The sequence below is a fragment of the Lepidochelys kempii genome, chromosome 8, assembly GCF_965140285.1.
Source record: "Lepidochelys kempii isolate rLepKem1 chromosome 8, rLepKem1.hap1, whole genome shotgun sequence".
Taxonomy (NCBI): Eukaryota; Metazoa; Chordata; order Testudines; family Cheloniidae; genus Lepidochelys; species Lepidochelys kempii.
The window spans coordinates 56,441,250-56,468,087 of NC_136387.1; the positions used below are offsets into that span (position 1 = coordinate 56,441,250).

Here is a 26,838-nt window from a genome sequence, read left to right on the forward strand (position 1 = left end):
CTGGTCAGCACCGCAGACCAGGCCATTAAAAGTCTGGTCGTTGGTGCTGCCCGGCTAAGGCAGGCTAGTCCCTACCTTTTCTGGGGGGGGTTGTGCCTGTGGGCGAGAGCTGCACGCAGAGCTGTCTGTGTGCCTCCACCTAGGAGCCGGACCTGCTGCTGTCCTCTTCCAGGGCGCAGCGCGGTCTGCGATGCCAGGACAGGCAGGAAGCCTGCCTTAGCATCCCTGCTGCTTCGCTGACTGGGAACTGCCAGAGGTAAACCCAATCACATGCCCCAGCACTGAGGCCCCCTCCTGCATCGCAAACCATTCATCCCTGGCCCCATCCTAGTGCCCCCTCCCAGCCCAGAGCCAGCACTCCCAGCCCAGAGCCCTCACCCCCTCCCACACTCCAAACCCCTGCCTCAACCTGTAGCCCGCTCCTGCACTTCAAATCCCTTGGCCCCACCCCCCAATCCTGGAGTCCACTCCTGCTCCCCAAACCCCTCATCCCCAGCCCCACCCCAAAGCCTGGACCCCCAGCCAGAGCCCTCACCCTCTCCCACATCCCAACCCCCTTCCCAAGCCCAGTGAAAGTGAGTGAGGGTGGGGGAGAGCGAGCCACCGAGGGAGGGGGAATGTAGTGAGCGGGGGGGGTGGGACCTCAGGGGAGGGGTGGGGAAGGAAGCGGGGGAGGAACAGGGCTAGGGTGTTCAGTTTTGTGTGATGAGAAAGTTGACAACCCTACACAGCAAAGGGATGAATTTTTCTCCTTTAACAGAGAACTCCTGTTTGGTTATCTTTGCTTTGCTAATGGTAATCTATTGAGTGCAGTCATATCCTGGTAAGTTACTCCACCTTTTGACATTTGTGTCACACTCAGTCCATTATCCTCTGCAGATCTGTATTTCTGTGTTTAAGAACAAATGCCACTGGATTTAAACAAAAGAAGTGTGGAGCAAAACCCCAATAAAACTATATGAGTTTAAATTTTCTTTCTCGTTTGCATTTAAATCAGCGGTTCTCAAACTTTTGTACTGGTGACCCCTTTCTCACAGCAAGTCTCTGAGCATGACCCCCACCTTATAAATTAAAAACATTTTTTTGTATTTAACACTTATAAATGCTGGAGGTGAAGCGTGGTTTGGGGTAGAGGCTGACAGCTCGTGATCCCCCATGAAATAACCAAGTGACCCCCTGAGAGGTCCCGACCCCCAGTTTGAGAATCCCTGATTTAAATATTGTCTCTTTTACTCACGGATGACTCAACAAGGATCATTTGACCTAATCTGAAACCATTGTGTGTTTAAAATTCAATCCAGTTCAAAGTTACTGAGTTTGCATTCTGCTGAGGGAGAAGTCAGTGGTAAAAAGGAGCAGAACGGGGAGTCAAAAAGAAAACAACAAAATATGGGGGGAATTGCAGCATAGAATGGGCACTGATGTGAACAAAAAGAGACTAAAATCCATTAAAACTCAAGTTGAGACTAACATCTGAAGAACACAATGATAATTTCAGAGCTGTTTAGTGGCACTGGAAAAAGCCCATATGTACAGTAGTGTTATCTTGAGGGTAGCTCTTCAGTAATCTCTTTTTCACACAGCAGCATGTACAAATCTAGGACCTGATTCAGATCTCATTGAAAGGCTCCCTTTTGGTTCAGTGGGCCTTGGATCAGACCCCAGTGTGCTGGCTTCAGTGCTGTGAAATGAAACTAAGTATTAAATAACCCACCGATATGCCTTTTTACTTCTGTTACTGCTGTGTTATCATGGTTACTTACGAAGTACCTACAAGTGAGCCTAATAGTTTCTGAATCCTTTCTCTTTATTCTTTCCATGTAGAGCCCCCACCTGTGGTTCAGGTTCCTAATAATGTCACAGTCACCCCTGGGGAGAGAGCCATATTGACCTGCCTAACCCTAAGCACAGTGCGTTATAATCTCACCTGGCAGAGAAATGGCAATGATCTGAGGCTTGTGGAGCCCTCCCGAATAAGGATGATGAGCAATTTGTCTTTAGAAGTAAAATCTGTAAAGCTCACAGATGCTGGCGAGTACAGTTGCACTGCTTCCAATGAAGGTGGATCTACTGTGGCTTCTGTCTTCCTCACAGTACAAGGTAACAAAGAAGATGCATGTTAATCTTCTTTTGAAGCATATTTTTTTTCTTTTTCCTCCTCCCCACCTTTTTTTCCCTTCTCCTTGTTAACAACTTTGCCCTTTGAGCAATTTGGTAAAAGCCTGTGGAAACTGAGAGCTCCCCCCAAATAAAACAAAACAAAAAAACACAAAACCATGTAGAAAGGATATACTTTTTTCTATTAAATTTCAGCGTTTTTCCATAAGGGCAATTGTTCGAGGCCATTGAGGGGAGAAAGAGAAGCATTCTTACAGTTCCCTCTCCATCCCTTCATGGGATTTAGATGTTCTTCCTAATGTCTATAAACCAGTTGGGAGGCTTAACACAATTACTAAATGACTTCTGGCAGGTTTTCACAGTAAAGCTAAAGAGGTTTGCTGCTGTCTCAGCAAAATATTTCATTTCAAATCTCTTATATATGAGGTTGATTATATCAAATAGATTGGAATTACATTTTGGCTGGTTTTGGTATTGCTAACTGTTTAAAACATGCCTGGGATAACCTCTCAGATGGTTTAGACAGAGTCAGTTCAGTTGTTTTCTTCTGAGTTTGATGAAAGATGCTTGGAATATCACTAATAGGTAGTAAAACTAAACTGCAGCTGAATGTGGCTATCTGCAGTTTGCAGTGTTGTAGCTGTGTTGGTCCCAGGATATTAGAGAGACAAAGTGGGTGGGTGAGGTGGTATTTTGTTTTGGACCAGCTTCTGATGGTGAAAGAGTCAAGCTTTTGAGCTACCTGGAGAAGAGCTCTGTGTAACTCAGAAGCTTGACTCTTTCACCAACAGAAGCTGGTCCAATTAAAAATATTGCCTCACCCACCTTGTGCCTGCAGTGACATCCTCCTACTTTCTTCTGGAGTGCGTAATCCACTTCCAGACACTGAAATATATTGTGTATGGAAGCTGAAATGGAGTCATGTGGTGTCATGTTCTATGGTCAACTAAATTTTAGAAATATTTTGGACCAAATAAAGTACCAAATATATAGAGTTGCAGTGTTGATCCATGTCAATAAATTACATCAAATACAGCACTCACTACTGGCTTATCTGTGGAATAACATGCAGAGGGAATCTACTGGGAAGTAACCTTGTGCTTGCATGTCTCTCTGGCCTGAATATTGGGCAGCAGAATAATGAAGCTGGCTATATATAAAGGGATGAAAAAATGAATCTTATCATTAATAACATTGTAAAGAAGGAAATTTAAGGCCACGTCAACATAGTGGGCTGAAACCATGCTTGGTGAAGTCTTGCGGAGTTACACCAAGGATGAATATAGCTCCTTAATTCATAGTAAAGCACACTATTATAGAATGTGACCGGGTCGGGCCAGATGGCTATAGGAGAGTAATAGAAGGCAGATCTATTAGCCCCAGGCTAAGTAGGTCCCTTTTCCCTGGGTAAGGTAACAGGGAAGGTTCCAGAACAATCAGGAACCTTCTGGAGACAATTAAGACAGACTGATTAGAACACCTGTAGCCAATCAAGAAGCTGCTAGAATCAATTAAGGCAGGCTAATGAGGGCACCTGGGTTTTAAAAAGGAGCTCACTTCAGTTTGTGGTGTGTGTGTGTGAGGAGTTGGGAGCAAGAGGCACTAGGAGCTGAGAGTGAGAACGTGGACTGTTGGAGGAGTGGGGTGTACAAGCATTATCAGACACCAGGAGGAAGGTCCTATGGTGAGGATAAAGAAGGTGTTGGGAGGAGGCCATGGGGAAGTAGCCCAGGGAGTTGTAGCTGTCGCACAGCTGTTCCAGGAGGCACTCTAGACAGCTGCATTCCACAGGGCCCTGGGCTGGAACCCGGAGTAGAGGGCGGGTCCGGGTTCCCCCCAAATCCTCCCAACTCCTGGTTAGACACAGGAGTCGTCGTCCTGGACTGTGGGTTCAGAAAAACGGCCAAGGTGAGGGCTGCCGTGAAGCTCCAAGGCGAGCAAATCCACCAATAAGCGCAAGACCCACCAAGGTAGAGCAGGAACTTTGTCACAAGAGCTACATCTAACATGAAGAAATTTACTACATTTTGGATCATGAAAGAACTAATTTCACTGTTATGTTCTCTTGCTGTATGAAGGTGTCATTAACTGTAAAAATAAGAGTGGACAGAAGCTGTTCATTTTAGTTTATTATTTTAAACCTTTGTTTTGAAAGTTATAAGTTAAAATAATAATAATAGTAATTGAAGAAATGCCATTTCTGATTTTTGAGAAAAGGGGCTGTACAATTCTGTAAGTTAAATCTTAAACTGGAAGTAGTCCCTCTTTTTTTGATGGGGTACATCCCATATTAATGGGAGCTTCTTGTATTAATGTACTAAGTGCCCAACACTTACTCATGTTGAGTAATCGCTTACACCACAAGCAGTCCTATTGAAAATCTTGGGGCTACTTGTGGAGTGATGTACAAAACAATGTGAACAAAGGTGTCAGAATTGAGCCTTAAAGGGCTACATTTTAGTCCTACTGAAGTCAATCTTGCCATTTTCATGCACTGAATGGTAATTTTGCCTTAGTAAGGTGTCTAAGGACTTGTCTAGGATTTGCTGCTGTTGTTGATTTGGCCCTAAAACTGTTTTAAGGTAACTGCAGGGGGTCAGGATTCCCCCTCCTCTTCAACAAAACTTTTTTTTTCGTTTTGTTTTGTTTCGTTTCATTCCTCTGAAGCATCTGGAGATTGGACACTGGACTGGTTCGAGCTGGTGCTCCAAGGTGGTCATGAGAATTCTCTTTATCAGATTCTTGGCTCGCTCGTTCTTGCTTACATGCTCAGGGTCTGACTGATTGCTGTATGTGGGATTAGGAAGGAATTTCCCCCCAGATCACATTGGCAGGGACCTTGGGTTTTTTTTCACCTTCCTCTACAAGATGGGGCACACATTGATTGCTAGGATCATCTGGGTGTGTATCATTAATCAGTTCCCAGCACTGCAGAGGTCTTGGTCTTTGGTACATCCAAGTCCCTCCTATTATATGCCTGTGGCACACATTATCTTAATCTCCTGCGAGTTTTGACATTTTGTCTAATTTCGGTTGTTGGGTTTGGTGTGTGGGTACCTAGATGCTGTTTATGGTCTGTGATATACAGGAGGTCAGAGTAGATGATCTGGTGATCCCTTCTGGCCTTAAGCTCTATGATTCTATGAGCTATTCACTGTGAACATGACTACATGGTCTGGGGATCTACACAGCACTAACAGAACTTCCCAAAGTTCTGTCTCATACCAGATTGGGGTCTGGTGTTGATACTGGCGTGGATTGTTTGAGGGCTCTGTTTTCTCTTCAGTTGCTTCAGAACACTGATCAGGAGCCTGGAGAGTGTCCTCTGAGCATGTGAACAGTGTAATGGTAAGAACTGTCCAGGAGCATGAAATGTTAATCTGTATATCTTTCTAGGATTATTTTTTCCACGAGGAAGAGAGAGAAATTCCATAAACATGTGATCTCTGCCATTTCGCCAGCTTTTCAGTGTTGTAAACAAAATATTAACATGATACATGCATGTTTATTAGAGTAGATCCATATTTGAACGCGTTGTCCTGATAGTTATATAATATTACCAATGTTTCTCATATCTGGGTTTATTAACAAATCTTTCTGGCTTGGAAGCATAAATGAGTTATTTTTGTAACCAATGTCCTTTTTGCCGAAAACATTCATTTTTGGTGATCTTTGACTGTTGAATTTCATGTGTACCATTGACATTCAAATCTCCAAAACACTACATATTGCCAAAATCTAATTTTACTGGCAAAATCTTGGTTTTGTGGATTTCCAGCTCTGAGTCAGGATAAGCAATTAAATACTATCATAGAATTTGGGCTTTGTTCTTTGGCTCTGCAACAGAGCCGTATTGTGTGGGAAAACCTCTGTGGTTTGTGTTGTGTGTGGATCAAGGATTAATAGAGAAGTTTAGCTTTCAGCAGTTTCAGCATTTCATGCATGGTTGTAGCAACAGATTAATAAGAAATGAGGTATGTTGTGCTTTCATCTCACAAAAATAGGGATCCGCTGAAGGTAAAGAAGCATTGGCTGGTCGTGGTTTGGCCTATTGTATACAACATATAGGTCCCCTTTTTGTGTTGATGAGCATATTTACATGAGTTGTCACATACTAGACAGAAAGAAAGCTACAAACTTTTTGTATTACATTCCGAGCATCACGTGATAAATAATTAATTTGGTGTATTTATAGTCTAACAACTTTGTCTCTTTATTTTGCTAAGCATTTTTGTAAAGGTTCAAATGGGATTTTTCTTGTCACAACTGAAAGGTTTGCATCAGCCTGTTACAAGTGGTACTGTGATGGAAAGATCTTAGCAGTACCTAATACAGGAATTCAGTGAACATACTGTAGCCACTGTACTACAAGAACTGCATGTTTGACATCAGGTGTCAAATACGACAACTTCCCCTACCTACCTCTGCCAAGATAGCATTTGAAACAATTTCAGTTATCATGGTGTAGATAGAGTCAACTGTGTTGACTACGTGTTGTAAGAAAGCATTCTCAACGTCTTGTCCTAACAGGTCAACCACATTTCTATGCCAGGGAACAGATTTGGATAAATCACTGTGACTTGCGCCAGTGCAACTCAGAATCAAGATTAGAATCTGGCCCTGGGCGTACTGTACATCAGTGGTGCCCAACCTTATTACACAGGAGGGCCACATAAACATAGCCACAACCTTGTGTGGGCAAACAGATTCTACATATTTTAATAAGATTTATTGATTTATATTGTAAGTTGAGCTTGTTTTGTATGTATTTAGATAGGTTGTTTCTAGGTATGGTATTGTCTATTTACGCACTTATGTAAACTAAAATGATGTAAACATGATGGCAAAACACTAATGGATTGGCAGTGAGTATAGTCTGCTGAAGCAGGCCACAGGCCTTATGAAATGCTCTAGTGGGCCTTAGGTTGGGCTCCCCTGCTGTACATGGTTTGGTCTTGTCCACAACAAGGACAAAACCATGTTCAGCTCTGGTTGACAATACTAGAGGGCAGCAAGCGGGGTAGAACACAGCATGATATCTAATCACAGTCTTTGGGCCTGAATCTCTGCTCACCTACAGTAGTGTAAATCTGAAGTAATTCCAGTAAAGTGAATGTACAGTGGTGTAAGAGGAAAATCATATTGCTTTTTTCTCCTGGGGAATCATTTGCCCAAAATATCTTTGGTGTACTCTCTGCTGGACAACCCTTGGAACAGCATTAATATTCCCCCTGTGCTGGTGAGACAAGAGGTTAAGCATTCTGAATGCAGTTTGGCAACAGTTGTGAGAGAAAAAGAAAGATAACAGGGAAATGAAGACATTATAGAATGAAAAGTTTGTATACATACCATTCATTCTCCTGACATGACGTCCCCAACCCCAAATACACAGTGCAGATTTCCATATAACATGAAAAGGAATAGTCCGAAATACAATGCTGAGATCCTCCGAGCACCCAAAAAAAAAAAAAAAAAAAGACAATGAAACTGGAGTATTGCAGCCTAGTTTGTTGATTTTTTTAAATGGGGGGAAATGCAAGATTATTCTGTCCTAAAAAAATTAAAACATTAAGCAGTCTTGATAGCACAGTGGTTCTTTCTAAACTGTTCTTGGGAGCTATCTCAGATGATTAAAATACACACAGCTTGGAAAAGATTAACTAAAGTTATTAGCTAACGTCTCTTATCGCTATGGTACTTCCACTCTTTTCAAAACAGGAAATAAAACAGTTAAACTCCCAGCAATGTTCTTTGATACAAAAGTCAATGTTCTTTGAATGAAAAAGAATTAAATCAGTAAGTATCCATATGTCTGGATGGCTCAGCTGCTGCTAATTACCATTCACAGCAGTCTTAATTATAGTTATTACATTGGTTTTTGAAGTTAGCCTCTTACACAGGAATACATGTGTTTGGAGGAGGGGTCAGAGATTGCTTGAGCAGCCTATCCAGAGATCCGAAGAAGAGCTCTGTATACCTTGAAGATGTCTCTTTCATCAACAGAAGTAGGTGTAATAAAATATATTACCTCACCTACCTTGTCTCTGGGAAATTAATGAATATCACAAGTTTAATAATCTCTCTCTCCCAGAGTTTCTCATTCAATGACTCTTGCTAGATCATACAGAGAAATAGTCTTTTTTCCTACCTGCAGTGAAAGGGAATTAAGGGGAAAAAATAAGTAAAGTCTGTGTGTTGCATGTTTGTGTTAATATTTCCTGGATGAGATCATCTGCAGAGCTTTGCAATTTAAGAGCTAAGCAAACAAAGCTTTCTCATCAAATACTTCCCATGCCTCCAACACATGATTGCTTGTCATTAATGAACCTAAAAAGGGGTTATTACTATTTGTTATTTTTATAGTATTCAAAGTATGCTGGGTACTTTACAGACAGTAAGAAGATAAGAACCCCTGCTTCAAGAGATTATGCATCGAAGGAAACAAAGTACAGACAAAGAATGGGGAATTAAATGCAACAAAAAGCCAAGTGACTGAATGACTAGATGTATCACATTTTGTTCTATGATTTGGGGTTGGATTCCTGTTCTGTATTGTCAGTTTGTTAGCATTTCCTTGGGGGAGAGGGAAGAACTAGAGTCTATAGCAGGGATCGGCAACTTTTGGCACATGACCCGTCAGGGAAATTCACTGGTCAGCTGGGATGGTTTGTTTACCTGCAGCGTCCATGGGTTCTGCTGATCGCAGTTCCCACTTGTCGCAGTTCGCCGTTCCAGGCCAACAGGGGCTACGGGAAGTGGTGGCCAGCACATCCCTCGGCCAATGCAGCTTCCCGCAGCCCCCACTGGCCTAGAATGGTGAACTGCAGCCAGTGGGAGCTGCGATCGGGTGAACCTGCAGATGCTGCAGGTAAACAAACCGTCTTGGCCTGCCAGCAGATTTCCCTGATGGGCCGTGTCAAGGTTCCTTCCCCACTCTGAACTCTAGGGTACAGATGTGGGGACCTGCATGAAAAATGCCCTAAGCTTATTTTTACCAGCTTAGGTTAAACTTCCCCAAGGTACAAACTATTTTACCTTTTGTCCCTGGACCTTATTGCTGCCACCACCAAGCGTCTAACAAATATAACAGGGAAAGAGCCCACTTGGAAACGTCTTTCCCCCCCAAAATCCCCCCAAGCCCTACTTTCCTGGGGAAGGCTTGATAAAAATCCTCACCAATTTGCATAGGTGAACACAGACCCAAACCCTTGGATCTTAAGAACAATGAAAAAGCAATCAGGTTCTTAAAAGAAGAATTTTAATTAAAGAAAAAGTAAAAGAATCACCTCTGTAAAATCAGGATGGTAAATACCTTGTAGGGTAATCAGATTCAAAACATAGAGAATCCCTCTAGGCAAAACCTTAAGTTACAAAAAGACACAAAAACAGAAATATACATTCCATTCAGCACAACTTATTTTATCAGCCATTTAAACAAAACAGAATCTAACGCATATCTAACTAGATTGCTTATTAACCCTTTACAGGAGTTCTGACCTCCATTCCTGCTCTCGTCCCGGCAAAAGCAACACACAGACAGAGAGAACCCTTTGTTTCCCCCCCTCCAGCTTTGAAAGTATCTTGTCTCCTCATTGGTCATTTTGGTCAGGTGCCAGCAAGGTTGTCTTAGCTTCTTAACCCTTTACAGGTGAAAGGGTTTTTCCTCCGGCCAGGAGGGATTTAAAGGTGTTTACCCTTCCCTTTATATTTATGACAGGCCGCGTGCCAAGTTTTGCCAGTCCTTGGTCTGTAGGCTTTTTGAAATATGTGTGTTTTAAGAGGAGGAACTTAAAGGGATGGAGGATGGCTACTCATGGGGGGGATTCTATGCCAAAGAATTCAAAATTCTGTGCCAAAAAAATCAAAATTCTGCAAAATTCTACATATTTTATTTGTCAAAATAATGCAGTATAATCACACCAGTTTCAATTGTTTGGGTAATTTATTTACAGAATACAATACAGAAAAATGTCTCAATAACTATTCAGCATTTCCTAAACACATGAAAGGTAAGTTACAAACACTTGGTAACTAATATCCTGCATTCCAGTTATAATGTTGGATTTTTATTTAAATCACATTACAGAACACCAGATAGCCCAAAAAAAAAAAAAAGTAGAATGTAATTTTAAATTGCTCAGACTTTCACACATGAAAGTCATACAATTTTGTTAATCATTATCCCGGACCTGGCTGGGTACTTTGGGAAGGGCTTGGTTCTGATTGTCCTGACATTTTATTGACTGCTTGGTAAATGTTTTATTTGCGATCAAAGCCTTTTTTTTTTTAAATGGGTAAGTAAAATAAATCCTAAGCTGTAATCTAACCCCGTTGTGCCACTTTGGCACAGGAAAAGAGTGAAAAATCACACAGATCTTCCTATATGAGGATTTCCATACTGTCATTTATATAATGCTCCTTTACATCACTCTGGCAATGTAGGGGCCTTAAAACTTTTACGGGTTTTATGCTCCTGGGGGAATTGACTGATAATGGGAACAGTTAACCAACAATAGGAACAATACGCATGCTGCTACACTTCTGCCTCAGAGAATGAGATCAATTAAACATCAACAGCAACTTTAACAATGTTACTACCAGCAGGCTGCTAGATTTGTACATCAGAGAAAGAGATCAATTAACTAGGAGGCAGGCTGCTACACTGCCTTCCAGACATAGCCTGCCTCATGCATAATAAAAAGCCCTACCCTTCTACATCAGGGAGCTGCAGTAGCAAGAGAGAGGGACATAGTCAGTCTCTCTCTCCCTCTCTCTCACTTGTTGGCCCAGCACCTCCCACAATGGTGATCAACCACACAGGCATGCACGACCAGTCCCCATCCCCGATTTCTAAGGCTGCTCCAGGCATGCTGGAACAGATCCGCTGCTGGGGAAGAAGTGCATGTCCCCTGGCAGATTTTTTTAAAAAATTTTCTGCGTGGTGGGCACAGAAATATGCATAGAATCATAGAATATCAGGGTTGGAAGTGACCTCAGGAGTTCATCTAGTCCAACCTCCTGCTCAAAGCAGGACCAGTCCCCGACTAAATCAGCCCAGCCAGGGCTTTGTCAAGCCTGACCTTAAAAACCTCTAAGGTTGTAGATTCCACCACCTCCCTAGGTAACGCATTCCAGTTTTTCACCACCCTCCTAGTGAAAAAGTTTTTCCTAATATCCAACCTAAACCTCCCCCGCTGCAACTTGAGACCATTACTCCTTGTTCTGTCATCTGCTACCACTGAGAACAGTGTAGATCCATCCTCTTTGGAATGGAACCTCCTTTCAAGTAATTGAAAGCAGCTATGAAATCCCCCCTCATTCTTCTCTTCTGCAAACTAAATAATCCCAGTTCCCTCAGCCTCTCCTCATAAATCATGTGCTTCAGCCCCCTCATCATTTTTGTTGCCCTCCACTGGACTCTTTCCAATTTTTCCACATCCTTCTTGTAGTGTGGGGCCCAAAACTGGACACAGAACTCCAGATGAGGCCTCACCAATGCCGAATAGAGGGGAATGATCACGTCCCTCGATTTGCTGGCAATTCTCCTACATATATGTCCCAAAATGCCATTGGCCTTCTTGGCAACAGGGGCACACTGTTGACTCATATCCAGCTTCTCGTCCACTGTAACCCTTAAGTCCTTTTCTGCAGAACTGCTGCCTAGCCACTCGGTCCCTAGTCTGTAGCTGTGCGTGGGACTCTTCCGTCCTAAGTGCAGGACTCTGCACTTGTCCTTGTTGAACCTCATCAGATTTTTTTTGGCCCAATCCTCTAATTTCTCTAGGTCCCTCTGTATCCTATCTCTGTCCTCCAGCGTATCTACTATTCCTCCCAGTTTAGTGTCATCTGCAAACTTGCTGAGGGTGCAATCCACGCCATCCTCCAGATCATTAATGAAGATATTGAACAAAGCTGGCCCCAGGACTGACCCTTGGGGCACTCCGCTTGATACCGGCTGCCAACTAGACATGGAGCCATTGATCACTACCCATTGATCCCGATGATGTAGTCAGCTTTCTATCCACCTTATCCATTCAGCCAGCCCATACTTCTTTAACTTGCTGGCAAGAATACTGTGGGAGACTGTATCAAAATCTTTGCTAAAGTCAAGGAATAACATGTCCACTGGTTTCCCCTCATGCACAGAGCCTGTTATGTCATCATAGAAGGCAATTAGATTAGTAAGGCATGACTTGCCCTTGGTGAATCCATGCTGACTGTTCCTGATCACTTTCCTCTCCTCGAAGTGCTTCAGAATTGATTCCTTGAGGACCTGCTCCATGATTTTTCCAGGGACTGAGGTGAGGCTGACTGGCCTGTAGTTCCCAGGATCCTCCTTCTTCTCTTTTTTAAAGATGGGCACTACATTAGCCTTTTTCCGGTCGTCTGGGACTTCCCCGGATCTCCATGAGTTTTCAAAGAAAATGGCCAATGGCTCTGCAATCACATCTGCCAATTCCTTTAGCGCCCTTGGATGCAGCACATGGACTTGTGCTCGTCCAGCTTTTCTAAATAGTCCTGAACCACTTCTTTCTCCACAGAGGGCTGGTCACCTCCTCCCCACACTGTGCTGCCCAGTGCAGTAGTCTGGGAGCTGACCTTGTTCGTGAAGACAGAGGCAAAAAAAGCATTGAGTACATTAGCTTTTTCCACATCCTCTGTCACTAGGTTGTCTCCCTCATTCAGTAAGGGGCCCACACTTTCCTTGACCTTCTTCTTGTTGCTAGCACATCTGTAGAAACCCTTCTTGTTACTCTTAACATCCCTTGCAGGCCATATGAATTCTGTACTACCCACACAACTCACAACTTCACACAATGCACAGTCAACCTGTGGAATTCAAAGCTGTGGGATGTTGTGAAGGCCAAAAATATAGTTAGGTTAAAAAAAATTAGATAGGTTCATAGAGGATAGAATACTGGGACATGGCCAGGAAGACATTCCCAAAGTGAGATGTCTAGTAAATGCAGAAGATTTGAGAAGTGCATATAAAATTAAAATAAAGGAGGACTGAACATATTTATAATCCATGGACAAGGATAGGCCAGCTACTCTCCTCTCAGATGCCATTACACATTACCATACAGTGACCCAAAAATGAGACAGAATTTGGTCTTTCCTTGCTGTGACATTAGGGTTAGAGCATGCCCCGGTGCCTCATGTTGTTCTGTATGGCAACCCATAGCTAATTCAGGAATCTGGTTAGGCTTTGGATGAACCACCTCTCCTCGTCCAGGATGGTGGTTAGTACAATGTGGGTGTTTGTATGGGGAAAGACATAGAAAAGAGGAGGATAGAAGATGTAATCCTCAGGGTTCTGAGAGGGCCTTAGAGGAATAATGGTGAATACGGGGCACTTTTATGTTAATGTTCCCATGATGCCCCTTCTTGCAAAAAATACATTCAATTTTCAACAATAAATATGCAGTGCATCTTCCATGGTTCAGAGAAGGAGAACTATTCCCTAAGATTGTACTTTTCTTTTAATTAAGTGCATGCAATTGTGGCCAATACAATCAATGTGGCTACTTGATAATGAAGTCTTCTGCATGTATCTAATAAATATTATTTATTGATTTTGATACATACTTTAACAAGTCTATTCTTCAGACCTGTCATTGCAACAGTAGCTGAACTGTGTTTGTGTGCCTTATTTTTACACAGCTGTTTTCATCTAAAAAAGAAAAGGAGTACTTGTGGCACCTTAGAGACTAACCAATTTATTTGAGCATAAGCTTTCGTGAGCTACAGCTCACTTCATCGAATGCATTTTCATCTAGTTCACAATCCAAAAATGTGAAATACTACAATGAATATTTAATATGAAGCCATAGAAAATCCAGTGCATATTGGTGAAATATGATGTAAGCTAATATAAGTCAGATGAGAAGTAAAGATTTCTTTTGAAAATATATTGACTGTGTATGTGCATATGCATAAAGATAATCTTTCCTAGAAATGGATCCAATCTGGATTCTGTGCCAGAATTTACTTCAAAGTGGAACTACTAGGGGGAATGCACAGTATCATCTTAACTCCATCCTTCCTTTTCTCTCAGCAACATATATGTTAATATTTGTTGCAAGCAGGTTTTGATCTTATTGTAGTTTTTTCGCATGTGCATTCATGACACTAACATACTGCAGATGTTCAAAAAATTGAAGATCAAAATTGTGTGCCTCCATCCTGGCACTTACAAATGCAGAATTAAAGATCTTTTAACAAATCGATGGCCATACAGAACTTCACAAGCATCCCTCTATTGCATGCTTTGACCACATAGCATTTCATGGTTATAAGTGGAGATGATTCTTCTGATCCAAAAGTACAGAGCCCTGCTGCTTAAATTAAGATATATGACACGCACTTGCTCACATCTGAAAATAGACTATTAAACTAAAGCCCATTAAAGTTAATTGGGACTCTTTCCCAGTGGGAATTGGATCAGGCCTATAGAGAGTAGCCAGTACACGGTGGCTCTGATCATGGTATCTGATCCATGCTATCTGATCCATGTAGACAGATACCGATGTCCCTGTGAAATCCTCTTGAAGATAATGGGGCTCTCGCTTGGTTGCAGGTAGGCCAGATTGTAAGGACTGAGATTTGCCTAGTTAGTGTGGTCAGTATGTTCAAGTGAAGTTTGCAAAAATCACATCCTGTCAGCAAAATTTGCAAAATGTTTATGCAAGTCACTAAAACTATTGCCTTGTTGTGTGATAGCTTTTGATTTGGACACAATTAAATGGTTGTACTTGTTTATCTTTGTTTATGCATTGCTAGCTGTGTGAAGAATTTAAATCACATGCCTTTCCAAAGAATTGTTGTTTGAGACAGTAAAGAGACAACAAAGAATTACTGAATCTCTAAGAAAAGAACAGGAGTACTTGTGGCACCTTAGAGACTAACAAATTTATTAGAGCATAAGCTTTCGTGGGCTACAGCACACTTCATCGGATGCATAGAATGGAACATATAGTAAGATATATATATATATATAATCTTATATATATATATACACATATAGATAAGTTGGAAGTTACAATACAAACTGTGAGAGGCTAATTAGTTAAGATGAGCTATTATCAGCAGGAGAAAAAACTTTTGTAGTAATAAGACGGCCCATTTAGACAGTTGACAAGAAGGTGTGAGGATACTTAACTTAAGGAAATAGATTCAATATGTGTAACGACCCAGCACTCCCTGTCTCTATTCAAACCCAAGTTAATGATATCTAGTTTGCATATTAATTCAAGCTCAGCAGTTTCTCGTTGGAGTCTGTTTTTGAAGCTTTTCTGTTTCAAAATTGCCACCCTTAAATCTTTTACTGAGTGGCCACAGAGGTTGAAGTGTTCTCCTACCGGTTTTTGAATGTTATGATTCCTGATGTCAGATTTGTGTCCATTTATTCTTTTGCGTAGAGACTGTCTAGTTTGGCCAATGTACATGGCAGAGGGGCATTTCTGGCACACGGTGGCATATATCACAGTGGTAAATGTGCAGGTGAACGAGTCCCTGATGGTGTGGTTAATGTGATTAGGTCCTATGATGGTGTCACTTGAATAAATATGTGGACAGAGTTGGCATCGGGCTTTGTTGCAAGAATAGGTTCCTGGGTTAGTGTTTTTGTTGTGTGATGTGTGGTTGCTGGAGAGTAATCAGGGGCTCGTTCACCTGCACATCTACCAACAAATACTCACCAGCAACCACACAACACTAATTAGGGAATTAGTGATATATAGAACTGCGTGAGCCTGCTCCTGCCTGGGTCACATCACATGGAGGTGCCGTCCCCACCTCTGCTCCCACTGGCATAATCTTGTATGCTGTCTCCTCCTCTCATTTTCACTGGACAAAAGCCTCTTCTGCTGCTAAGACCCTACTGGACAGGACGAGTGCTCTGCAAAACTAGGATTGTTGGCTTTAAGACAGACGAATGGCCTTCCTAGGTCTGTCTCAGATTGTGCCTCCCAGTAACCTGATTCTGATGCCTGACTTCTGCTCTGACCACTAGGTCAGATAGCCCACATCCTAGTCATGACAGTGTTCTTATATCCATTCTATAGATGGTTAAACTGAAGAACTGGGAGGTTTAAACTGAAGAACAGTGAGGTTAAGGCCAAAACATTAATAAACGAGACCATAGGTTCATGACCAAAAATTCATAGGAATTTGCATAACTACATTGATGTCGCAAAAAGAAAAGGAATACTTGTGGCACCTTAGAGACTAACCAATTTATTTGAGCATAAGCTTTCGTGAGCTACAGCTCACTTCATCGGATGCATAAAGTGGAAAATACAGTGAGGATGTTTTTATACACACAGACCATGAAAAAGTGGGTGTTTATCACTACAAAAGGTTTTCTCTTCCCCAACCCCACTCTCCTGCTGATAATAGCTTATCTAAAGTGATTTTTCGTGGTCTGTGTGTATAAAAACATCCTCACTGTATTTTCCACTTTATGCATCCGATGAAGTGAGATGTAGCTCATGAAAGCTTATGCTCAAATAAATTGGTTAGTCTCTAAGGTGCCACAAGTACTCCTTTTCTTTTTGCGAACATGGCGGTTACTCTGAAACCTACATTGATGTCCACATTTACTGAAATTTTGCATGTAAATCAGTTGCTGCCCTAACTAGTTCCTTGCTCTGTACATGCAAATGTGGCGGTTGCCTTTGGAAATGTAACTGTGCATGCATTTTTGCTTTTGGACCTTAGAGCTCTGTCAAGTGTCACACAATGAGTCATTGATAGAGCCGGACACAGTCCTGAATACAATTCCTCTACTATGACCACTAGACAAGACAATTTTAATGCAGGCTTCTGGTAAAGTATGTGCTGATGTTCCCACTAACTAAACTTCAAAAATACTTTTAGAAACCCTTGGGGGAATTTATTGTGGCATCTCTCATGTTTGCAAACAATAAAGCTTCTGGTATCACTGGTGATGGTATGAACTTGCCTGCTCTGCAGGATTAGCAAGATTTAGTTGGCTAATGTTTACAATCCAAGTTGGTTAAGGAGTCTAATCAGCCCATTGCAGGTACAGACTCTGTGTTTACTCAAATGTGAGTCTCGCTTGACTAATAGTGCTTATGCCCTTCCCAACCTATATTGCCACAAATGTGTAACTTTCTTGATAGACCTTTCTATGTAAAAGTCATACCATTCCTAAGGAGACTGCCATGGACTTGCTGTGTAACTGTGGGCAATTATTTAATTTTTCTTTACCTTGTTTTCTCCATTTGTAAAATAGAGACAATAATACCATCCTCTTTAAAGTCTATTGACATCTATGCAAGAAAAGTGTTATATAAGTGCTGCCTTATTATTTGTTAAAAAATACTGCTGAAAATAGCCAGTGATTTGCAAAAATGTATCAAAGAGGGCTTTATTGCAGTGTTTAGTGTTATAAACCTAAATGACCTGTAATAGCTTTGATCAGTTGGTACTTTGTCTGAGTATAACCCTAAGTGATTACCCTATAAGCTGTACTCCGATTCAGAAGATAGAAACTATCATGTATTTATCTTGCAATAACATAGGGCTTGTCTTTACTACCGCACTAAATCGGCACTGCTGCAGCATGTCTGGTGAAGACCCCTTACACTGACGGCAGAGCACTCTCCTGTCAAGATAAATTACTCCACCTAAACATGAGGTGGAAGCTATGTTGGCTGGAGAGCTTTTCCTGCCAACATAGTGTGGTGTAGACATCGCTTTAAGTCAATGTAAGTTATGTCACTTAGGGTGGTGGTTTTTTCACACCCCTGAGGGACATAACTTACATCAACTTAAGTGATAGTGTGGACAAGCCCATAATAAAGACATTGGCACAAAATAACATTTGCCATGTAGTTAACTAATTGGATGACCACGTACTATGAATAAAGAGGGTTTACATGTTATTTCTGCCCTGCAACAATGTGTAGTGAACTACTTCTCTTTTCTAGAAAAAAGTATAGACTGGTCCTGATAAGTGTTAAGGAAAGATAGGATACAGGTCATCAGATTGGATGCAGGCCTAAATCCCTCAAGGAAGAAGAATGTGAAATTTACAGGAAAAAAATTCATCCTGTAAATTGACTCTTTTCACATCATCTGAAACTAATTGTGGAGGGATCTCTAGTGACTAAACTAGGAAGAGTTATGCTGTTAATCATGCAGTCATCATAACTTTATTTCCACTATGCTTAGTTGCTTATCGTGCACACAAATGCACAGTTCATATTAGCATTGTGATAATATTTTACATATTTTCTTCCCTCAACGAATAAAATAAAATAAAATATGCAATACACTCAGTCTTATTTGACAGCCTTTCCCATCGAAGCAGATAAGGCCCCCCCCCCGATATATGTGTGGCCATATATGGCCACCTTTACTCTCTGAAGGTGAAGGAAGGGGAGAGTATACATATTGATGTATCACACTGTATTTTACCTGTAAATTACATTTCTTCTTGACAAGTTCTTATATGTGTTAAAAGAAAAATTAAGTCGTGGCAAATATTGGGACAGTGAGAATACTGCTATCAGTCGCCCATGCTAATTAGCTAGCCTGAGACCATTCCAGCTTGAACTTTTGAGATTAGTTTTTTAAAATCGTTTTGCTGCTGCTGTTTGTTGCACTGTTACTTTAATGTCAGCAATAATGTACGTATATTTTCCAGCACAAGTGCAGATTTTACCACACCCTCTCCCAAGGGATGATGTCATCACACCTGTGTGCTACACATTTATTTACCGAGTGACCCTTAACAGTCTGTAGCTTGGCTTTAGTTGCAGAGTGACTCTCTTAGCAGTATGCATCCTGGTCTTTGTAACTTGACTCTTTAAGTCTACTTTCCCCTTAATACACTGAACAGTTAGGGTTAGGCAGTTTGGGTAATTGGTGGTAGCCAGCAAGAAGAATAGCCATCTGTTAGAAGGATGTGTATTAAAACTCAGATGGTACCCGACTGGCACCAATTGTAAAGACAGATGCAGTTAATGCAGTTGTAACACAGGCTGCAGCAATGGAGGCAAATGCTGCTAATCCAAAAGTGGGTGGTGGTGGTGAAACAAATGCAACATTACTGTAGAAGGCATTAACGAGAATCAGCCTTTACTCCTGAAAGATTCTTCTCCTTCGGATAATCCATCAGCTGCTGCTGATTCTCCCCTAAAAGTGCATGAAGGCACGTGAGGCTGTGTTGTAAAAGGAGCACATTCATCACTTGCCATAATGAACTGTATTGATAGTCTAGGGCATTGTTGAGCAGCTTCATGGACTCTGATCAGTCTCTTCCCCTAGAGAACCCATTATTACACTATGGGTATCAACACCACAGAAGCAGACTGGCTCCACAATGACTGATGATGATTTCATTTAAAAATAGTATATTTCAAGTCTGTATTTAATTTTGTCACCCAGGATTAAATTCATCCCTGTAGAGAGGGCTGCCAGAAAGCCTGTGAGCTGCCTAAATGCTGCTTACACCCTGCTGGTCCTTTGCTCCCGCATCCCTAAATAGTCAAGTGGTGTTATCCTGAACTCATTGGCATTTTAGTCTTCAAGGATTTTTAATAGTTTTTTCTTAAGTCTCCCTTCCTGTGGATTCCCACTCCATGAGTTTCATGCTGACATCTGGGTTGGAACAAACATACAGCTGACGCAACTAAGTTTTGCTTGGTTTGGAGCTGAAGCCATTAAAACTACAGTTTCTCATCGTTTCCACCCAAAAGTAATAAATTGGCACAGCTTGCTCATAACTCAGCCCAGGTTTGTGAGCCTTGGTGAATCTTTTTGGTAAATCTGGCTCAGGTTTTGGGTTGTAACAACACTCAAAACCATGTGAAATTGGCACCCACTGCATTTGAGATTTGGACAGTCACATTTTAAAACAAATTGAAATGTGGATTTATTTTCTGTTTGTAACCTAAATACCATCTTTAATACTACTTTTTCATCTAGCCATGCATGTCTCCTGCCAAGAATTGGGGTTGGGCAATTGGGAAGGGAGGTGTCTACAAGAAGACCTCTCTAGTTTTAAGTAGTATGTAATACGAAACATTTTGAGAGACAATCTAAATAAAAGGAGTTCTATAAATATATAATCACAATTTATTCTTTTGAGTAGCATCTGCTGCTTTGTTACTCTTTTCATGCAGCTCTGAGAATCATCAATAGTATAAAAGAGGCAATGGGATGGGGGGGAAGGGATTCTGGTCAATCCTTTCTTAGTGGTGTTTTCCATCATAAGACTATGTCCAAAGAGTGTCTAGAGTAATTTATTATCAATGTTTTCAGTAAATGGCTGCAAACTTGATCATCATAAAAGTCAAGCTGAAGTTTCAATATTATTTTATTTTTAACAGAACCACCCAAAGTTGTCATATCACCTAAGAATCAGTCTTTTACAGAAGGCTCTGAGGTGTCTATAATGTGTTCTGCAACAGGTTATCCAAAGCCAAAGATAGTCTGGACACACAATGACATGTTTATCATGGGATCAGACAGGTATGGTAATGGGCTTGCAGCCTTTCCCTCTTTTCTATTTGAGGAGGGTAGTGTTCAGGAATTAGCACTGAAGAATTTTGAAATGTTCTGAATTAAAGTTTCCTACCAACCTCAAAGGCCTGTGAGACTTGTAAATAGTGCTTGGGGGGAAAAAAGGAAGTTGGGTAAACTCCCAAATCTGGCCCTTTAATCTCAGTTTTCTCATCTGTAAAATGGAAATATTATGATTACCCTATTTCACAAGGATATTACAAGACTTAATTTGATGATACTTCCAAAGCACTTTGAGATGCTCTGATGGAAGTTACTACTTATACAAAACACATGCATATATGAAAACCATCCACACACACACTGCTGCCACAACAATGACTACTGAATTTTGTTGATACCTTTTTTCCTCCCTCCCCAGATATAGTTTGAGGCCAGAAGGCACCTTGATAATCAAAAAGACCATTCCAAAAGACGCAGGACTTTATGGTTGTTTGGCCAGTAACTCAGCTGGGACAGAGAGACAGACTTCTACCCTCACATACATTGGCAAGTATAGAAAGAAACAATGAAGTGACATTAAAAAAGAAACAGATTATTTGAGTGGAAAAGTTGAATAATATTGATAGAACTGTTCTGAACATTTCTAATAAAAGTTTCCAATAAAATAAAAAAATCCTGAAAAATGTTTAAAAAATTCCTGTTTTCTAACCAGCTGTAAATATTGATAATGTTAAAGGTGGTGGTGGTTGTTACTGTTTAGTCATTTAAGGCTCTCTTGTTTATTTTAATTCTAATTTTAGAATGAGAAATAACGTTAAAAATTAGATCTGCAGTGAGCAGTGCTACCTGCCAGTGAACATAGGAGACAAATAGGCCTCAACTGACCTCTTTTTCTTTATCCCTCCCACTGGACAACTTTAATCTATTCTTATCCCATCACCCTTCATATTAGGCCAGCTCTCTGGTGCATGCATTACTCCTGGGGGAATTCTGCGCCCCTGCGCAGAATTTATGTCCCCAGCAGATTTCTTTGCTTCCCTGCAGAAAAGTGACTTTCTGATGGGGAAGCCACAAGAGCAGTCATGCGATCCTCCCTAGCAGTATTTTTCAGGTGCCCAGGGCAGCTGGCAGAGGTAAATAACTATGGGGCAGCACTGGGGAAGACCCAGCTGATGGTTCCTACCCTGTACCGGGCTCAGCTGCTAGTCTCAGCTGGGCAGGAGGGGACTTAGTTTTCCCCTACATGGCTTCCAGGGCTGGGTCAGACCCACCCGAGTTTCCTGCACCCATCACTCCTCAGCTGCAGGGGGAGGGATCACTGTACAGGGAGCTGCTCCCCCATCTGTCTCCCATGCATCCAAACCCTCCCACAGAGCCTCACACCCCCTGTACCTGGGCCACCCCGATGAGCCACCCGCACCTGGATCCCCATCCCACCAAGCCCCAGTCAGCTGCACCTGGATCCCTACCTCACTGAGCCCTACTCCCCCAGCATCCAGACCCCCCGCCAGCTTTATTCCCCCCCTGCTCCGACCACCCCCCAGCTGAGCCCCAACCACCTTCACCTGGATCCCCCTGCAGCATCCCACTACCATTGCACCCAGAACCACTGTTATACCAATACAATAAAAACCAGCAGGATCTTATTAAAGGAGAAAGGCAAAATACCACATTTATTATGAATACAGAAAGAATCATAGTAACCAGTTAGTTATAGCTATAACGTTCCATTCAATCTCATTTATTCATACATTCATTCACACACACGGTTCTTCTGCAAGGTTGTTATCATAGTTACCAGCTTTAGAGTTGCTCATGCCAAGCCACTGGCCAGGTGGCCTGGACATGAGGAGGGAGCAGGGCCTCGTCAGATGCTTATCTGATGCTCCTGGAAGTTGGTTTGCAGAATCAGACCCCAAAGTTCTCACTTTCTGGAGTCCATTTTTATAGGAATTTCTTCCTATGCCAGTCTATGGGAATTGCTTCATCAGCAGATGTCACATTCCTGACGTCTCCGTGCTGTCAGATGTTATATTGTTCTTTGGTTCTCCCATTCTTGAGGCTGTTGGGTGGATTCCAGTCTGCCCTCCGGGGATCCTCTGGTTATTTCCACTTGATGCCTTCTTCGGCCGATGGACACTGCATTCTTAGGCTGGCACCTCCCTGATCATTCAGTTATTATCCACACCAAGCATCCATCCACATACATCTTCTATCTCTATTTTAATCACAATTGAGAACAAAGCGAGATGAATACAACAAAAGGGTGGGGAGTCTCTGGGTGCTGTTTCTATTGTTACAGAGTATTGCTTTGAGTCTCTCTCTGTGAGAGTAGTTGTTGTTACAAAGAATTGCTTTGAGAACAGACTGTGTTAGAATGTACTAACACAATTAGCAGCTTGCAAGTTTCACACATAGAGGAAGAGAAACAGTACCAAAAACCAAGAGACCTCTTAATTAGTAATACCTTGGAATTTAAACTATGGGGAATCAAACTTTTGTGATTTTAATACAGAACTTCTTTAATATGATCCAACACCACTCAGCAAGCACCTGTGCAGCCAGATCCCTCTGTACCCAGATTCCCCACTGAGCCACCTGCACCCAGATTGCCCCCCACAGAACCCCCTCAACCCCCACCTGGATCACCCCACACTAAGCCCCTCCACACTTGGACCCTGGCTGGCTGAGCCTGCCTGCACCTGGCACAGAGGGGCAGGGCCCTGGGGTGTTTCTGGGGCAGGTCTGGTCCTTGTGCTGTGTCAGTGTAGCAAAGTGATGACTCACTGATGCAGCGCCTCCTGCTAGTCATCTTGGGAATTAGCTCTCCAGCATACAGAGCATCTCCTTCTGCCAGTGGCTCCCAGACCCCAGTGCCCTTTACCTCAGGGTTCTGCCCCCAGCAGAAACCCAGTCTGGGTGTCCCCTCCTAGGGGAACCCCCAACCCTCTATCCCCACCTTGCCTCAATGACTACTGCCAGTCATCATCTATCCCCCACTCACTGGGGCATACTGCAGTCTATAAACCACTCATCACTGGCAAGGGGGTTAGAGCCAGCTGCCTCTGCCTAACCCCAGACTGTACCTCTGCAGCCCCAGTACCTTCTTTAGGCCTTGCAGAAGACCTGCAGCCTGGGGAGTTACCAGGCTGGAGTACCCCAGCTCCTCTTGCCTTTCCCTAGCACTACTCTGTCTCACATACCTGTCTCTCCCAGACAGCCAGGTTCTTCTCTCTCCAGGGCTAGAGAGAGACTGGCTCTTTTAGCTCCTGGCCCCCAGCCCTCTTATCAGGGCCAGCTGGGCCCTGATTGAGCTGGCTGCAGCTGTGGCTGCTTCCCCAATCAACCCAGCTTGGCTGCTTTTAACCCCTGCCTATCGGAGTGGGGCAGATGCCCCACTAAAGTCAGGGTTCGGTGCAGCCTCACAGCTGACTCCGTGTCCCTGGGGGGGGCTGCTGATGGATTTCCCACCTCTGTGCAGCCTCACAGCTGACTCCGTGTCCCTGGGGGGAGCTGCTGATGGATTTCCCACCTCTGTGCAGCCAGTGGCCTGTTCTCCCCAATGCCATGTTGGAGCTTCCACATTTATTTGACAAATAAAATTTGCAGAATTTTTAATTTTTTGGTGCAGAATGCCCTCAGGAGTAATAATATATGTGTTTGTAGTACACTGAGCACAGTGGGCCTCTGAGCACTACGGTATTGCACCTATTTAATATTGGGAAGTAGACATCGAGAGAGAGTCTCTGAATCTTTCCAGATCCTCTGGATATTCAAATCCTCTCATTTCTTATTTCTCGTTCCTTAATATTCCACTCACCTTTCAGTTATCCTGCCACTCCAATTTCTTTATTCTCCCCATTTCCCTTGATATTTTGCAGTTTACCTAAGATTCTCAAGCTTGACCAGCTTTAGTTAAAATATTCTGTCTAATGTCCGTGTAACAAGAGAAAATTGGAGACCATCCTAACTTAAGTCACAAATATTTAAAGTAAACATGCTTTGTTTACTTGAAAAAAAACTCTAATATTTTTCCTTTTTTCCAGAGAGTCCAAAGTTGACTGTAGTTCACAGTGAAATTCTAGTTGCCCTTGGAGACACGACTGTAATGGAATGTAAAACCACTGGGGTCCCACCTCCTCAAGTTAAATGGTTTAAAGGTGCATTTCTTCCATCCATCTGGGTCTATTTTGCTTGGTTTGGTTTATTTACTGAACACTATCTTACTCAATTACTTTGATTTGTGACTTAATAGTGCTAAAAGCTGGTTTACTATTGAAGTGGTGACTAAACCATGAGGTTCTAATTTTGGAGATACAGCACTAGACCTGTAGGGTCTGATATATTACACTCTGTTTTACTCTTTTAACTCCATGGACTTTGTGAAGTTACACTAATGTAAAATGAGTGTAACAGCATGGTGAGTCAAATCTTGTGTCTTCTAAATAATGGCCTTCCTACTTTGTAGAATGTTTAGATATATGTGACTAAAATCTCAAATGCATTTTTCTATGCTTGGTAATTGAATAACTCCTCCAACCCCCTCAAAAAGCACAAGGAGCCCTTTACTTCTCCTGCCATCAAAATTTTAGAGACCCCCACTTATGGCGTGGAAGGACAGGGGAGAGGGATAGCTCAGTGGTTTGAGCGTTGGCCTGCTAAACCCAGGATTATGAGTTCAATCCTTGAGGAGGCCATTTAGGGATCTGGGGCAAAAATTGGGGCTTGGTCCTGCTTTGAGCAGGGGGTTGAACTAGGTGACCTCCTGAGGTCCCTTCCAACCCTGATATTCTATGACACTGCGGGGGCACAACTCAGAAAGTCATTATAGAGCTACATGAGGTTCACCCTCATCCTCAGAAACTGAGCCTGAGCTCCCAGAAAAAAGGGTTTATTGTTCCATGCACAAAGGTGTAAACTATTGAAATAGGCTGAATGCTAGAAAAGACTTCAATTAAACGGAATCCCAATAGCCCTGGTACATAAGAATTGCCCTAAAAGATCAGGCAGATGCACCCTCTGGTACATGTTTCTGTCTCTGATAGTGGTCAGTATCAGATGCTTCAGCAGAAGGTGCAAAAAACTCACAGTGGATTATTCTGGGATAACCTGCCCATAAGGAAAGTCTCTTCCTTACCCCCATCAGTTAGAGGTTGGCTTATTCACTGAAGAAAGAGGCTTTATAGCTCTTCTTTTAAAAAAGTGATTTTATTCAGTCTAATGTAATGGTGGATGTTCTCATTTTCTGATGAATGGAAGCCAATGTATTTATCTGTGGTGCATAATTAAATACAATCATACAATGATGTAATCTCAAATTGGGAATGAAAGGGGTATTCCTTTCATAGGAAACAGTTTTGGAAATACTGTGTTATTTCATACTATCTTTTTTATCTGGACCTAGGTGACCTAGAGTTGAGGGCGTCGATGTTTCTTCTTATTGACTCTCATCGGGGTCTTTTGAAGATCCAGGAAACACAGGATCTGGATGCTGGTGATTATACTTGTGTGGCTAGCAATGATGCAGGAAGAGCATCTGGCAAGATAACTTTAGATGTTGGTTGTAAGTATCCTGTATTTAAGTTCATTAACTGCTCATGATTTAAATGTTTCCATTTCCTGACACTGGAAAGACTGACAATTAGAAACCTAGGCTTCACATTAACTTAACCTGTGCTTATTAGTGTAGGGTTGTGCAGATCACTTAACCTTTCACTCTGTCAATAACACCAAACTCCATTCCTCTTTCATCTCCTTTTAAAAATGTCTTGTGCCTTCTTCCATGCAGCTCTGTATTCTTGGAATACTCTCCAGTGTAGTTCATCAAGCCAGCTCCCTTGCCTCATTCAAATCCTTCCTACAACTTTCCCTCCTCCTCACATCTTTTTGCAAAGGTCATGAAAAGTGAAGAGAGGGGAGAAACATTGCCTTTTTTTTAAAGCTGTGCAAGCATGAAGTTGTGCACATGCCACACTGACCTGAATAACCACACAACATTATTGTCACTCTTGTCCTTCCTCTCCTCTTTCTCCAACCCTTTTTGGTCTGACAATGACACTGACTTGTTGCATCATGTTGAATATTGGCCCCCGTTCTGTAAGTTACTCTGTGGAGACAGATCTTTGTGTCTGTATGGAGTCCTGCTTTTGTCAGAGAGGCTCTTTGCTAGTGTAGAGGTCCTCTCATGCAGTGTAACTTATAGGGCCAAGGTCTTAATCTGTA

The 26,838-nt window shown here is 42.2% G+C and overlaps 1 protein-coding gene and 1 long non-coding RNA gene across 2 annotated transcripts in view; one reads left to right on the top strand and one right to left on the bottom strand.

Annotated features, from left to right (window-relative positions):
* The window catches only part of LOC140915966 (uncharacterized), a 29,061-nt gene extending 21,480 nt beyond the window's left edge, over nucleotides 1-7,581 (bottom strand). Inside the window, exon 1 of the long non-coding RNA XR_012160331.2 lies at nucleotides 7,468-7,581. This is a non-coding gene — a long non-coding RNA (uncharacterized LOC140915966). The remainder of the gene's footprint in view (nucleotides 1-7,467) is intronic.
* HMCN1 (hemicentin 1) overlaps nucleotides 1-26,838 on the top strand; it is a 325,430-nt gene that overhangs the window by 123,727 nt on the left and 174,865 nt on the right. Inside the window, exons 11-15 of the mRNA XM_073356688.2 lie at nucleotides 1,825-2,100; nucleotides 20,481-20,622; nucleotides 21,035-21,162; nucleotides 24,663-24,776; nucleotides 26,021-26,179. Of these exons, the coding sequence (XP_073212789.2) occupies nucleotides 1,825-2,100; nucleotides 20,481-20,622; nucleotides 21,035-21,162; nucleotides 24,663-24,776; nucleotides 26,021-26,179 (819 nt within the window). The remainder of the gene's footprint in view (nucleotides 1-1,824; nucleotides 2,101-20,480; nucleotides 20,623-21,034; nucleotides 21,163-24,662; nucleotides 24,777-26,020; nucleotides 26,180-26,838) is intronic.